This window comes from Azolla caroliniana, unplaced genomic scaffold (assembly GCF_043228905.1).
Source record: "Azolla caroliniana isolate FFs.n. ecotype wild unplaced genomic scaffold, voAzoCaro1.0.p SCAF_1, whole genome shotgun sequence".
Classification (NCBI taxonomy): domain Eukaryota; kingdom Viridiplantae; phylum Streptophyta; class Polypodiopsida; order Salviniales; family Salviniaceae; genus Azolla; species Azolla caroliniana.
In genome coordinates, this window is record NW_028230436.1 from 25,296,397 (window position 1) to 25,312,054 (window position 15,658).

The 15,658-nt window shown below is 38.7% G+C and overlaps 1 protein-coding gene and 1 non-coding gene across 4 annotated transcripts; one reads left to right on the top strand and one right to left on the bottom strand.

Moving 5' to 3' along the window:
- The first annotated feature begins 5,052 nt into the window (after nt 1–5,052).
- Nucleotides 5,053–5,124, top strand: TRNAQ-CUG (transfer RNA glutamine (anticodon CUG)). The gene has a single exon. It is a non-coding gene; the product is annotated as a tRNA-Gln (tRNA).
- A 3,227-nt stretch (nt 5,125–8,351) lies between these two features.
- Nucleotides 8,352–14,156, bottom strand: LOC147869256 (putative methyltransferase PMT23). 3 transcript variants are annotated; one of them, XM_087327775.1, is made up of 9 exons: nt 14,090–14,156; nt 12,514–13,353; nt 11,519–11,668; nt 10,695–10,965; nt 10,508–10,618; nt 9,574–9,748; nt 9,227–9,496; nt 8,944–9,138; nt 8,352–8,855 (listed from the first exon to the last, which is right to left on the bottom strand). In XM_087327775.1, exons 2-9 carry the CDS (start codon nt 13,315–13,317, stop codon nt 8,642–8,644), a joined length of 2,190 nt encoding a protein of 729 aa, XP_087183901.1. In that variant the 5' UTR covers nt 13,318–13,353; nt 14,090–14,156; the 3' UTR covers nt 8,352–8,641. The 3 variants fall into 3 exon arrangements, with proteins under 3 accessions (XP_087183901.1, XP_087183894.1, XP_087183886.1); XM_087327768.1 differs by lacking the exon at nt 14,090–14,156 and adding an exon at nt 13,457–13,556; XM_087327760.1 differs by lacking the exon at nt 14,090–14,156 and adding an exon at nt 13,457–13,554 and having other exon boundaries at nt 12,514–13,356.
- Nucleotides 14,157–15,658: the final 1,502 nt, after the last annotated feature.

The following is a 15,658-nucleotide window of genomic DNA, read 5'->3' on the forward strand; positions in this document are numbered from 1 at the left end:
CCCTTGGTAATACAATTTCCCCTGTTTTCTACATACGTTGTGTTCTCTCTCTCTCTCTCTCTCTCTCTCTCTCTCTCTCTCTCTCTCTCTCTCTCTCTCTCTCACACACACACACACACACACATCTCTTTAGTTGCACAAAATCACTCCTGATTCTTTACATGGTATCAGGGCGATTGGTAGCTTGATCTAAGCCCATCTTCACATGTTGTGTATATGCCGACATTCACGAAGAATCGACCGATCGTTGTAGCAACAACTTGCACATTTCGTATCAAAGAGAAGCAGAAGAAGAAAACTTAGTAGCTCCAAACAAGTCATTTCAACATGAATACTCAGATGGGAAGCGCTCTTCCTATCGAGAAACTCAATAGAAACAACTTCGCATCTTGGGAGTACAAGATGCACCAATACCTTGTCGGTCAAGGCTATTGGAGCTATGTCGAGGGAGCACAAGAAAATCAACCCAACCCGGCACATGCCGACCACCCAGCTTGGGAGCAAGCGGCGAGTCGTGTGTTGCATTGCCTTGCATCATGCGTTCATGATCACATACTCGACTACATTCATGAGGCCAAAACGCCAAAAGAGGCGTGGGAGAACCTCAAAAAGATATTGACGGCCAACATAATCGCACGAAAGCTTGAACTCCGCCAAGAGTTGAACAACACACAACAAAGGGATATGTCAATCGACAGCTACACCTTGAAGATCAAGGAGTTGGGTGACTCCCTCAGGTCAATCAATGTCAACATTGATGACGACGAAATGGTGCAGATATGACTCGGAGGCCTAGCACTTCGATTCGGCATCATACGGTCATCTGTCCTTGTGAGGGAGAATCCTCCCTCCTTCGGTCTCCATTCGATGTTATTGGTCGAAGAAAACCACTTCAGAACAAGAGGCAACAAATCAGACGGACAAATGCTCTACGCGAGTTTGGACGGAGAAAGAGTGCAAGACCATGGAAGAAGGGGCCAATCAGGCCAAGGCCAAAACAACCAAAGGCAGTCCCATGAACACAACTTCTTCTACCGGCAAAATGCTGCAAACGCGCAAGGCAAAGCATCTAGTAGAAGGGGGAGCAATCATGCCGGACCTAGCTGTCAAAACAACTTTGCCCAATGTGGATACTGTGGCAAATTTGGCCACTAGGAGGTAGAGTGTTGAAGGAAGAACAATGAGTCGGCCTCCACAAGTCGACAACTCACCAACTACACCTCAAAGTCTGATTACGAAGATCGTGGCGGAATGTTTGTAATGAGGCACAGAGCAAACTCAATGTCAGCCTCCAACTTGACCAACACTTCCAACTCAGAAGATGCATGGTTTGTCGACTCAGGTGCATCCAATCACATGAAGTCTCTTAAAGATTGGTTCTGAGAGCTACGAAACCCCGAACAACCCGACTATGTGGAAAGTAGGGATGACACAATTCACCCCATTAAACATGTTGGTAATGTCCCATTCGACGAAGAGACGTACATCAAGAACGTCTTGCATGTTCCGACAATAACGAAGAATCTGGTCTCTGTCGGCCAGATTGTGGAATAGGGCATGCAAGTTTGGTTCAACGACGGAGGATGCTTCATAGAAAAGGAAGGCCGAATTATCGTTCGCAGTCGAAGAGAAGGTCGGATGTTCATCCTCAATTCTCACGAGATGAAATCGGCAATGTTTGCCAAGGGCCATAATGCCAACATCGACATAGAGTTGTGACACAAAAGAATCAACCACATCAATATCCACAAGCTCAAAGGAATGTAGTCGAAATGAGTCATCATCGGACCCCCGACCTTTACTGAGAAGGAGATTGTAGGCATATGTGAAGCCTGCCAATTCAGTAAACAACACCGACAACTGTTCCCAAAGGAGAGGAACGTGAACAAAGGAACCCTAGATGAAATACATTTAGATGTATGGGGACAAGCCCAAACGACAACATTTGGTGGTTGCCAATATTATGTGACATTTATTGACGACTTCTCCAAGCATACCTGGATATTCCATATGCGGCAGAAGAGTGAAGTGCTCTCACACTTCCAAAAATTCAAAAACGAAGTCAAAAGGTAACTGGACATCATGTACGGTGCCTTTGATCAATCATCGACAAAGAGTACTTCTCTGACACCTTCACAACATATCTTTGACAAAAAGGAATCCAGTGGGAGTTTACTTGCCGACACACACCTTAGCATAATGGGGTAGACAAACAAAACAACTGGCATAGAGTCAAGGTGGCAAGGGCAATGATGGATGAGAAACATCTACCAAAATTGTACTGGGTTGAAGCGGCGAACATGGCCATCTATCTAATGAATTGATGCACAACATTCGGAGTGCATGATATTACCCCCCACGAGAGGTTCTATGGAAAGAAGTCGGATCTATCCCACATCAGGATATTTGGCTTGATTGCATACATACATATTCCCGACGAGAAGCGTCAGAAGCTATATCCTCAGTCAAAGAAATGTATCCTCGTGGGGTACTCGCTCAATCAAAAGGGGTATAAGTGCTTCGACAAATCGGCATCTTGGTACACAACCGACTCAACTCCCTCTAATCCGACCAAAACCGATTTCGACATAGACTCGAAGGAGGTTGATTGTTTAAGGCTCACAAGAAAGGAAAAGTCCAATCTCAACAAGGTTGAGTGGACCACAAGAGACTCCAAGCAACCAAAGTACATCGCGGCCAAGTCCAAAAACAAACAAATGGAAGGCCAAAATGCCAGAGTACAAAGGCTCAGATAGAAATGAATCAACTCACTCACTCGAGAGTGGGTATGGTGGATTTGATGTGCCTATCATGAGGACACTAGGATCCAAGAAAGTGTTCACGAAGACAAGTGAACAACTTTGTCGGTCCACCCGAGAGAAAAACATAGTCAGACAATTCGGTTACAATGATTACATGGCATACCATTATGTGTTCATGATGAAGGTGGCGATAGTCCAAGAGCCGGAAAATGTTTCTGAAGCCACAAAGGACCCACGATGGGTCGAAGCGATGAATGAGAAGATGCAAGCACTTTCCAAATTTATTGAGACGTGGGATCTTGTCCCCTCTTCATCCCATCAAAAGACAATCGGATGTCGATGGATATTCAAGGTGAAGCACAATGCCGACAACATTATCAATTAGTATAAGGCCCGACTTGTGGCAAAAGGTTATGCGTAGACACATAGGGTTCATTATGAAGAGATCTTTGCCCCGGTGACAAATATGACTACCTTTCAATTGTGATCACGCTTGCAGCAACCAAAGGGTGGCATCTACACCAAATGGACGTCAAGAACGCCTTTCTTCAAGGCGAATTAGAGGTGTACATGGTACAACCACCCAATTTCAAGTCAAGCACATACCCACAAGCGGTATGCCGACTCAAAAAGCCTCTCTACAACCTCAAGCAGGCACCTAGAGCATGACATTTGAAGATAACCCAATATCTTCACCAAAGCAGCTTCCAAATGTCCAAGTCCACCAATTCTCTGTTCATCTGGAGTGATTCCAGAGGACATGTATTTATCATAATATATGTAGATGACTTGGCCATTGGGGGAGAACATTTAGTAGATATCGATCATATCAAAAAGCTACTCTCTAGTCGATTCGAAATGAAAGACATGAAGGAGCTTCATTACTTTCTAGGCATAAAAGTCATTCGGACTCCTGACGACATCATGATCTCCCAATGATATTATATTCTCAATCTTCTGTTCAAGTTTGGGATGACAGAGTGTAAGCTTGTCGCTACCCCTCTTGATCGAAACCTAAAGCTAGATGCCGAGTTTGGCACAAAAGAGTGTGAGCCGATTCTCTATCGACAGTTAGTCAAAAACCTAATCTGCCTCACCATTACTTGACCCGACCTCAGCTACCCAGTCAGTCTCCTTAGCCAGTTTATGCAGACACCACGGAACATTCACATAGATTGTGCTAAACGAGTGTTATGCTATGTAAATGGGACAATAGATTACGCCATATCGGCCACACCGAGTTCACCTAGTTCACTCGAAGAGTACACAAATGTCAACTAGGCCGGCTATAAAACCGTTAGACAATCAACATCGGGCTTCGTCTTCTCCCTCGACAGTGGAGCCATATCGTGGAGCACTAAGAAGTTGCCAGCAGTCGCATGTCGAGCACAGAGGCCAAATACAAGGGCACAACAATTTCCACATGTGAAGCCATTTGGTTGACACGAATATTGAAGGATCTGGGCGTTCCCATCACAGATGCGATTCTCCTCTACTGCGACAACATGAGCAATATTCATCTGGCTCAGAACCCTGTTTTTCACATTCAAACCAAGCACATCGAAGTGCACACTATCATTTCATCTGAGAACGTGTACAGGCCAAAGATGTTGACTTGCAACACATAAGTACGAATCTACAAACAGTCAACATCTTCACGAAGGCCCTGGGAACCAACAAGCTACGGCAGTTTGCGAGGAACCTGGGTCTTTCCATTGCTAACCAGCCGAGCTTGAGGGGGAGTATGGATAAGGAGTCGTCCGACATGAAGTCGAATAGGGCAGAACGAACACAAAAGTTGGAGCTGACTTGAAGCCGATTTGAAGATCAATCCGAACCAACTATTCGCCGACCGGAAATTGTGTTTGAGGGTGTGTGTTGAGAATCAAACTCAACTTCCCTAGTGTGGGAACACACCTTAGGAATACCCCAAGTGTGTGAACATCCCACCTCCTTTGTATCATAGTTAATGTGTCATAGAAGTTAAGTCCTATGACACATATTTCATAAGTAATTAAGACTCCATAAGCACCTTCTCAGTCCAAGAAGGGTCAAATTCAAGTGGGGTTGAATCCATCTATTCCATTGCAACCCCTCGAAAAATATGTGTCCTAACAACTAGACATTAAAAAGCAATGGAATATATGGATCCATCAAATTCAAGAGGGGTCAAATTCAAGAGGGGTTGAATCCATCTATTCCATTGCTTTTTAATGTCTAGTTGCAAATTAAAAGACATAAATTATGTACGACATATTGTATAGTGGTATATTAGAATTAATATATATGTGGTTCCATGGTCTAGTGGTTAGGACATTGGACTCTGAATCCAATAACCCGAGTTCAAGTCTCGGTGGAACCTCCTTCAATAGTTACTTCATGTGTTTGAGAGTTAATGCAAACAATGTGATGCATGATGACTATTATGTGGCTACAACAGTGGACCTTATATCCAATGTGTTACATGAATATGTCAAATGAATATCACATAGCCTCTTATGTGGTTAGGACATTGAACACGAAAAGATCTCTCCTATGGTTCAATGCTCTAGTGGTTAGGGCATTGAACTTCAAATACAATAACCTAGGCTTGACCCTTGGTGGAATGTCTTATTCTTTTTCCTAAATAGTTATTGTATACCTTTAACTTTTATAATGGTCTTGTGGTTAAAGACATTGGACTTGGGCATTGAACTTCAAATACAATAACTTAGGTTCAAGCCTTGGTGGAATGTCCCTATTCTTTTTCTTAAATCTTAAATACTTATTGTATATCTTGAAAATTTATAATGGTCTTGTGGTTAAAGACATTGAACTTTGAATCTAGTAACCTAATTTCAAGCTTCGGTCAAACTCTTTGTATGGTTCCATAGTCTTAAATAAGGATTAGGACATTGGATTCTAAATGTAGTAATCCGAGTTGAAGCCTCGGTGAAACCTCCTTGTTCTTTTCTTAAATAGTTGTTATATACCTTAAATGAATCTAAACAAAAGTAACATCTTATATGGTTCCATGGTCTCATGGAATCTAGTAACCCAAGTTCAAGCCTCGGTCGAACTCTTTGGATGGTTCCATAGTCTTAAGGGTTAGGAAATTGGATTCTGAATGTAGTAATCCAAATTGAAGCCTCAATGGTATAACCTTGTCTTTTTTCTTCAGTAGTTATTATATTTTTGAGAATCAATGCAACCAAAGTGATACATGATTATCAGAAGTGATATTTACATGCTTGAAGTATCAAGCAATTGTTTGAGGTCCAACTCAGTGACAACATAGTCTTGTTGATTTGTTTAGTCAAATGAAAAGCGGGACGGGTGTTTGTCATCCCAATGATTGTCAACCACTAGTATTGACTCGTCAAAAGGTTTAGGGGTTAGGACATTGGATTTTGAATATAATAACTTTGTAGGTGAACCACCATATATCTTTTCTTGAAATGCTCTTGTGGTCTAGGGGTTAGAACTTAGAACATTGGACTTAGAACAAAATAACTTGAGTTCAAGCCTCGATGGAACCTACCTATCTATTTTCTTGAATAGTTATTACATGTTTGGGAATCAATGCAACCAAAGTGATACACGAGGATGGGAAGTGAGAAAATTAGTGCATCGAATGAAATAGAAACAATTAAAAAATTGTTGTTATTGCCCTAGATTAACAATTAGGGGTTATATTCTTTACCATTCTATCCTTTCATGTTATTAGAAACATGGATGCTTGGCCCATAGAGGTACTAGCCAAGTAGGGTAAATAAGTATATCATAAAGGTTGAGAATAAGCTCAATCACATATTGGCAAAACAAGCTTGGAACATAGAATACAAGGTACAAAAAACAATTATGCGCAAAATCCTCTCATCTAGTTGTAGAATGGGTGGTTGGCCCATAGAGATACTAATCAAGTAGAGTATACAAACAAGTGTATCGAAAAGGTCCAGAATATGTCGATCACATATTGCAACAAGAAGCTTGAAACACAGAATGCAAGGTACATAAACAATTAAAAGCCAAATCTTCTCAGCTATCATCTAGTTGTAGAATGGGTGGTTGGCCCATAGAGATAGTAATCAAGTAGAGTATACAAACAAGTGTATCGCAAAGGTCCAGAATATGTAGATCACATATTGCAACAAGAAGCTTGGAAAACATAATGCAAGGTACATAAAACAATTAAAAGCCAAATCTTCTCATCTATCATCTAGTTGAAGAATGGGTGCTTGGCCCATAGAGATACTAATTAAGTAGAGTATACAAACTAGTGTATCGGAAAGGTCAAGAATATGTAGATCACATCTTGCAACCAAAAGGTTGGAACACAAAATAGGTACATAAAACAATTAAAAGCCAAATCTTCTCATCTAGTTGGATACTTGATGTTATGAAATTGTTCAAAAGATGGAGAGTAACGATCTAATAATGCTCTCAACTATTTTGGGGTGTATAATCAAAGCATGGTTAGTTTATTTGTATATGTTCTTACGTGTTATTTAATATTAACTAGTAAGTTTAATGCTTAAGCCTTATTGAGTCACTAGTTAGCTTGTTGGTTTAGATAACCATTTAAGAGAGGCAAAGAAACTCGAAGACTTCACATATATCACGATATATAGGTACTAGTAGCTTGAGGGTTCTTGATGACCACTCTTGCTCTTTTCACCAACAAAACGGTATACAATGATCAGCCCCAATATACTACTTCGGCAATAGGGTATACCAATTCTCGCGACGGTTGTTGTTGGCCATCTAGTGGGTTTTAGTATTTAATTAGACCACTTTGTATACAACAAACCAACATTTATAAAGGTTTTTGTACATTCCAACCAAAATACTAAGAAAGTGCAAGGGTAAATGTTGACCCAATAAAACAAAAGAAGATACTAGAGTATTGAACAGGAAGTCAAACGTCAAATAGGCATTAACCAAGAGATATCTCAATAGACTGGGTGATGGAGGCACGATATTCCCCCATCACCCACATCCATAAAAGCTCAAGTGTTCACCCTCTTTGGAGTGTGAAAGGCATAGATTATCAACAATATTCTTTAATTCAATGTCATTATCACCATGTTGACTCTTTGCCCCCCACCCCTCCTCCTTTAGTCTTAACTTGAGTGATTTAAGTCAATGAATATTGAGTGCAATCTGATTAATTAAATAAGTGATAAGTGATAAGTGATTAAGCACAATGCATTGTTATCAGTATCTAAGAGTGTGATCAGCCAAACCATTGTGTCATGAGTATTGTGTGCTTCATATGCCTTTGATTGTCTTGTTAAGTGTCAAACCTAAGTTGCACAACACTTGGAAGGTGAGATGGTTTATATCCCATGCCCGTCCTTGTTAAGAAGTTGTGGCCGCATGTGCTGCCCAAGACCAACATGATGGTTTAGAATGGACTCTCATGTCCACAACTTTAGTACTGATACCATGACAACACTTAATGACCACAATGGACTACACTAAAAGTAATGAATGTTGTTTCAGATTGGGAACAAAGTGAATTTCAGACGATAGATCTACTCACCGCCATCCAAGTTCTCTCTCTCTCTCTCTCTCTCTCTCACACACACACACACACACACACACACCAAACAAGCAAATATAACCTTAATTAAGCTCACTCCAAATTTCGAAGTCTATATTGAATGAGAGATGGCAATATAAGGATTACAATATAAATAGTCATTGATGCAGTCACTCATCCTTTCCATCTCAATGACTCACATCTATGTCGAGGAAAGACATTCAAACTAGAAAACCCCACATGCAAGATGCAGATGAACCACATTTTCAATTCCTTTTGTTTGACATCATGTCATTGCCAATACACATTTTGCATCAACATTTTCCACTACTTACAAGGCAATTTGTCTTGGACATCATGATGTGCTTTCTGGCTGCGGTCGCCAATTTGTCTTTTGAACCACTAACAGTCCCTCAGGTTCTTTACCATACTTCAAGATGATATTCCAGTGTAATGATCTCGAGACCAACTCTATTTCAGTGATACTATCCAGACTATCTCGGAATATTGCCCATCCTAGTGGTCGCAAAAGACGATCCATCTCCCCAATGGTACTTTTGATGTCACATCTATGTATATTTCAAAAGACAGTTTTAACCTGCTATAAGATGCTCATTAACATAAATTAGCATTTGACTCAAGCGTTAAGAGTTTTACCTCTTCTTAAGCTTGTCAAAAAGGTGAACTGAGTGAAGTAGATCATAGGTTCTTGGATATGAGCTGAACGATTCACACCAATCATGGTATATCCCAAAGAGACCCCTGTCATATATGATTGGCAACATATCAAGAGCATCATACTGTATCACATTCATAACCCACACTGATTGTGATGCCAAAGCAGCTGCAAAACTGTAACAATACAAGAAATAACCATAGGCTTAAAAGACTTGCAATATAAAGTCAATCCTAGTAAACACTAAATGACTAAATTTATTACCCTCCATATCCTGCTTTCATATCCATCACATTTCTAATACTGGTCCAATCAATACCAAGACCTCTGAGATATGACTTTTCTACAACATGCTGCCAATATTTGGTATCAGACAAAAAACTAGCTGCGTCTGGCTTATCATATAGGCCTTTTTCATCGCTCAACCACATTGGTGCTGATGTTAGTCGTAACGGCCACTCCTGCGGCCACTCTAAGCCACGAGAAGCCTGCTGAGACGGAATTCTGTGTATACATGCATTCATTGGGATATACCTTTCATAACAAAATCAACAATGTGAGTCATGCACAAAAACAATGTATTGTACATTGTAGAGAAAAAATAATCTTACCAGGCTGCATCTGCTTTATCATCATCATTACAAAATGGGGGATAATATGTCTTTCGATTTTCATAACAAAAATTTGACATTGGTTTCTGAAAAATGGCAATTCCTATTCCGGTAGATGAATCTGTTCTCTTTACAATTAGTTTCCAGCATATTGCTGCTGTCAGGACTTGCATTTCTGCAGAATTAAACATTTAGGTAAGTCAACATAAGAATGTTTATTAGAAGCTTTCACATGATAAGAATGGTCCATCATAAAAACTTTACATACCTTTCTAAATCAGAAATTAATCATGACAAGAACAATAAAGATGACATATCAAAAGACTCATAAGAATATTATTGCCAAACAGGATTTGAAGCAGACAGAAAAAACAAAAATAAAATCACCACAAAAACAAAGGAACTTCACAATTAAAATAAAAATAGGGTGGTGCAAACTGCAAACCTATATAAAGAGTTGTCCTATTTTCAGCATTAGTGCCGAAGTACAGTATTGCACATTTATATGGCAGCATAGATACCAGGGCTAAATGGATGAGGCAACAAATTGCTGTTCAATAGAGGGGAATCCTTCAGAACCAACCATGAGGATGTCTGGGAGATGTTTGCAACCAAACACATTGTAACAACGCAGCATAGTAGTTTAGAAGTTGCATGTATCATATTGTGAGGCATAAAATAAAGAAATGAATCGCTTGAGTTTCATCAACACGACCTTCTTGGAGGTCAATGGAAGAAATAAAAATAAAACAAATAACACAAGAAAGACAGAATGGAACTAATAAAAGAAAAACAATAACCAACGAATTCATATATAAAGCCTTGATAAACACCAAAACTAAAAATCATTAAAATTCCTGCAATATCCAAGAAAGAATATCTTTTTTTTTAATAGCTAGCTACCAATCATAATTATCAAGAAAGAAGAATTAACCTTTCCAAATACCCTTGTCTTCTGCACGTGTCGAATAGACTGGTGTTGCAGACCAAAGAAAATATCCCCCAGGTCTTAGAACACGGTTGAGCTCAAGCAAAAGTTTTCCATCTGCAAAGCAACAAAAACATATCAAATGAACAACTGTCACTTTCCTGGACTAACAAAAAGCAGTCAGGCCTTCTACCTTCAATATGCCAAGGCACCCTGCAGCGAGCACAGTGAACCAAATCAAAAACATTGCTTGGAAATGGAAGCCTTTGGGTCCCCATAACTGCTGAAATTGCAGGAATTCCACGTTCAAGCGCAAGTTGAATTTGTGCTTCATGCTCATCCTTGGGAGCAAAGGACATAGTAAGAACTTCCTTATCCAATATGTAACCACCAAAGCTGGCAACTCCACAGCCAACATCAAGAATAACACGTGTGCGACTTCCCCAAGCAACATTTGGCAATGTCTGTTTATACCACATTCAATTATGTTAAAGTTTCTGGATCCCATTTTCGATGAGTTACTCCACAGTGTATCCAGCACACATTAATGTCAATTGCACCACCACAGATACAGCAAAGAATATGTTATGCCCCTCCCAATTTCATATTACAGACAGTGATACTCATATATTATATAAAAACAATGCAGAGGTTTTATAAAGATGCAGACATGAATATTCAATGCAGAGAAAAAGATAGTGACACTGTATACGCAAGATATGCATATGCATAGATATATACCATAAATACATCTATAGTATACAAAGAAATATATTCACTAAAACCACGACATCCACATGTTCTCTTTATATGCATGCATGTGTGCGCCCAAACAGCACATATTTCTATACACATCTGCACAAATTTATAATATGTATGTGTATTAATCATTCATGACAGGCATGTAAATTCCAGCAACATACATATGCATGCAAAATGGTCCACTTACAAGGATGCATAGTTTATCACTTTCAGGTGCATGACAAAAATACACTTGAAATAGGAATGACCTTTGACCTGCTGAATGAACTCAATGTAGTGATGAGCACCATGCTTGAATTGAGTTCCACCTCCTGGAAACAAAAGTTTCTCGCCTGATCTCTTCACCCAATTCTGATCTTTTTTGTAAGACACCAACCCTGGATGAGGAACATTGCTGTACCAAATCTGTACCATCAATAAAGTAAGAAGGGCAGTTAATGCAGTTTCAATTATAACGCTAGCATTATTAACTATGGCAATAGAAAGACAATAGGAAAAGAAAAAATTCAAGAAAGGCGAACATAAGAAAAGACAACAAAACAATGGATTAGTTATATATGCAAAAATTTCTCCTTCCCTAATCGGTAACTTTAAAGGTGGATTAAGAGTTTCCAGTTTCTACATTGTTAGAGAAATAACTAAATTTTTATGCTGTTAGCAAAATGGCCTAACAGCTGCAGCAATCAACTAAAAAACTGAGGAAGAAATTAAATGAAATGTTATATTAGCATCTTCAAATAGCCAAAGATACCAATTGAGACGAAGCATTACATCATTGTGAACCTTACAAAATCTCTTGTGAAACAAAAGCAAAATGAAATTGTACCTAAACTAAGTAGCTGCCATATGTAACTAGGTTGTAAATCAAAGAACAAGGATATATGGGCCATATGTTACACCACTATTGTGCTCCCGAAGAGATTCTTCAAATTTTTATTTCTTCACTATAGATATGCCTTTGTCATCTTCTGATTGAGATTTACAGATTTACTTTCTACATCAAGACCATGCACAATGACAATTTGTTCCAAAGAAAAATGGCTTTACAATGAGATCCATTGTCCACAATGCATCATATACACTAATGATTTCTCTTAAAAAGACCATATAAAAATCCATTTTAAAAAACAACAGGTCGAAACAATAACATGCATATGATAGCATTGGCTAATAAACACGAAATTATTAAAAGAGTACAATATCTCAGTTTTAAAATGTCTATAATATGAAAAATAATACAATTTAAATACCTCATTCCGGCTTTGCGGCCACTTAATTGGTTTGCGATAGCCTTCAGGCAATGGAACTAGGCAAGATGGTGATGTGCTTGGGCAATGTCTTTCACGATGTTCATAGTGTTTGGTACTAGGAAGAATTCTTATTGCTTCTTTGTTATCCAAACATGGGATATAATCAATTGCTCCTTCAAAACTACAGAGCTTCCACTTGCTTTGGGATTCAGGCATCTCTTGTGGTCTTTCACTTGAGCTTTGAGTTTTTGTCTTCTCTATCACAACTTCATGTACCTTGCTTTTCTCCTTTTTGGATTCAGTTTCTTGTGTTTCCCAGTTATTTGTATTTTCCTTATTTTCAATCTGGATCTGTGATTGTGCTCCACCATTTTCCTCTAGTCCACTCTCTTTCTTTGGTTTCTCTACATTCAGTGAAGTTTTTTCTCCATTGCTTTCATCATGTTTAGAATCCTCTTCATTGGATTCTTTTCCCCTGTCCGTGTATTCAGTTCTCTCTTTTTCCTTAGTTCTCGATTCTGGTAGCTCCAATTGAGAAGTCCCATCAGCCATTTCCTCATTTTTCTGCAGATTCTTACTATTACTTTCCCCAAACTCTTGATGGATCTCAATAGAAGTTTTTTCTTTATACACTTCATCTACAGCCATAGGTCCATTTCTTAGTTGGTTGGCAACATCATTTCCTGAAGGATTACTCAGAATCCACATCCCTATCAAGCAAAGTGCTATAAAAACTGCAATTGTGGCCAGTACATAGAATGAAGGCATTCGTTTGTCATTGATAATATGCTTGTTTGTAGCCATATTGATGTTTAATGCAGAAACTTTAGCTTCCTTTATCTGCTGAAAAGATCAGAACAATCATTAGATAATGTGGATAATCACCAAACACACACAAAACCATATTCTTATCTGATCACCACAAGACACATACAAAAACTACATTCTTCTATTATTCATTTATCCTTTTTTGGTGCAATCATCCTGATGACACCTTCCTTATCTGGTTTACTTGCCTCTCTCATCTGCATATAAAGGCATGCTTTTCTTGAATCATGGCATTATCACGGCGTTAAGTTAAAAGCAAATTTTCGCATCAGACACTGTATTACATACTGGATATGCATCATGGTGTATTAGAATCCACACTTTGTATCATGTAAACTGCAGACAACATATATCCGTGAAGTGACTTCCAATCAAGAAAGAAACATTAGCTCTTAAAAACCAACCAAACTGCTGTGCATACATTGTTATTATGCAGTAATGATATGTTTTGTGATACATTACAATCCACAGGTAATGCAGATGAAAATACAGAAGGAGTTTTGTGATGCATTACAATCCACAGGTAATGCAAATGAAAATACAGAGGGAAGCGATTGTATATGTCAATAAATACATGCTACTTATGCTGTTTTTGGAAGAATCGCGAGTGCTTTCAAAACAAAGCTTCGCATATAACTTCAAAGCATTGACAATGGAGAATATATGAGACAGTTTAAACAAGCCTCACACACCATCTCAAAACATGTACTGACAGAGGAAAATAAGTAATGGAATTTGCTCTACTTACATCCGCGTGTTTGGCAGGGTTTCCATCGCCAAACACAGATTAGCATGCCATGTACAAAAGAAAAGGAGAAGACAGGAATCAATCACTGAAATCAATCAAATCACCTTCAAACTTTTGAGTCATTTCTTTATCAGGAAGAAAAATCATTCTCAAGGCAACCACATTAAGGTTTATGAATTTAATAAGAGTGCCCTTTTGATGAGCCCACATGTCGCCCAACATTCTCTCGATTGAATGGAACCAGTGCCTAGGCCCACTTTGTCGTGTCGATCATGTACTATTGTTTGGCATCAAAGGACAAGCCTAGGTGTATTGCTCTCTCTCTCTTTGTGGAGAAGATAGTCCCACATTGGAGTGGAACAAGAGAGCTCTGCGACACTCGCGTGCACGAGAGACAATATATGTCAGATAAATTCCGAATGAATTGCATCTGAACGTTTGTACCGTTCTTGCTAGTACATGTTTTCCAATGGAAATCGCCAACCATTTATAAATCCTTGCAGGTTGTGAGACATTTTAGTCATCGATCTTGGAAGATACTTGATGGGAAAGAAGGGTCCTAGTTTTATATCCAACAATAGTGATTGTTGGCGTCATTCATTCTACTTTTGAACCGAACTTAGAACATGTGCATTATCTATCTTTTTCATCCCCTTTTTGTCAATGTTAATCATATGACCATGTTTTGGCTTTCCCATAGATTAGTGTTTTACTAAATGATAGCTTACTACTCTTTAATAGTTACAATAGGAACAACCATCAGTTCCAAATGTACAATCTTTAGCCGTTCTTTGACCCCACACAAAATCGATCGCACTTGCAAAAGATGTAGGAAATGCTTTGATATTAAATGATGAACATATAGTGCTTGATCACTACTTTGCCAATGGCTTTTAGTATGAATTTTCATCTAGGGTAAATATTATGCCTTTTCTTGAGATCAATTTAATTTCAAGATTTTCCATACTCTCACAACTTGTTTAGCGAGAGAATTCACAACATATTATATAGCTAACTAAATGTTTATTTCCACTTACATGCTTCTCAATATACACATTATGCTCCTTATATTGGTTCTTTATGAGAGAATGCATACAAATATGTATGCTAACACTTTATTCAGGAAGGAAAATTGTACATGTGGAAAAAGAGAAGGTGTGATACAACTTGTTAAACAAAGGAATATCATTCATAACCTTGTCTAAATAAGTCACGAACAAAGAGATGATACATCATTCTTGTCACAAAACAGTCCAAATGATATGAGGGTGATTATGGATGCCCTCAAATTGTATGGATTAGCTATTGTATTGCATGTTAACTTCAACAAGTCCAAACTTCTACCCTTGACACCGTATAGTTGGCATCAACTTTTGTGGCCAGGTCAAGCTATTAGCCCAAATGAAATAGTTAGACATCTTGACTATCCTTAGGATTGAATGCAACAGGGAAAAGAAAGGTTGAATGGGTTCTGCAAAAAGTGAGACAAAAGCTAAGTTATTAGAAAATTGCAACATGGCCACTCCATGTCAGATTGAGGATAGTGCAATCTATAATCATGGCTTACAT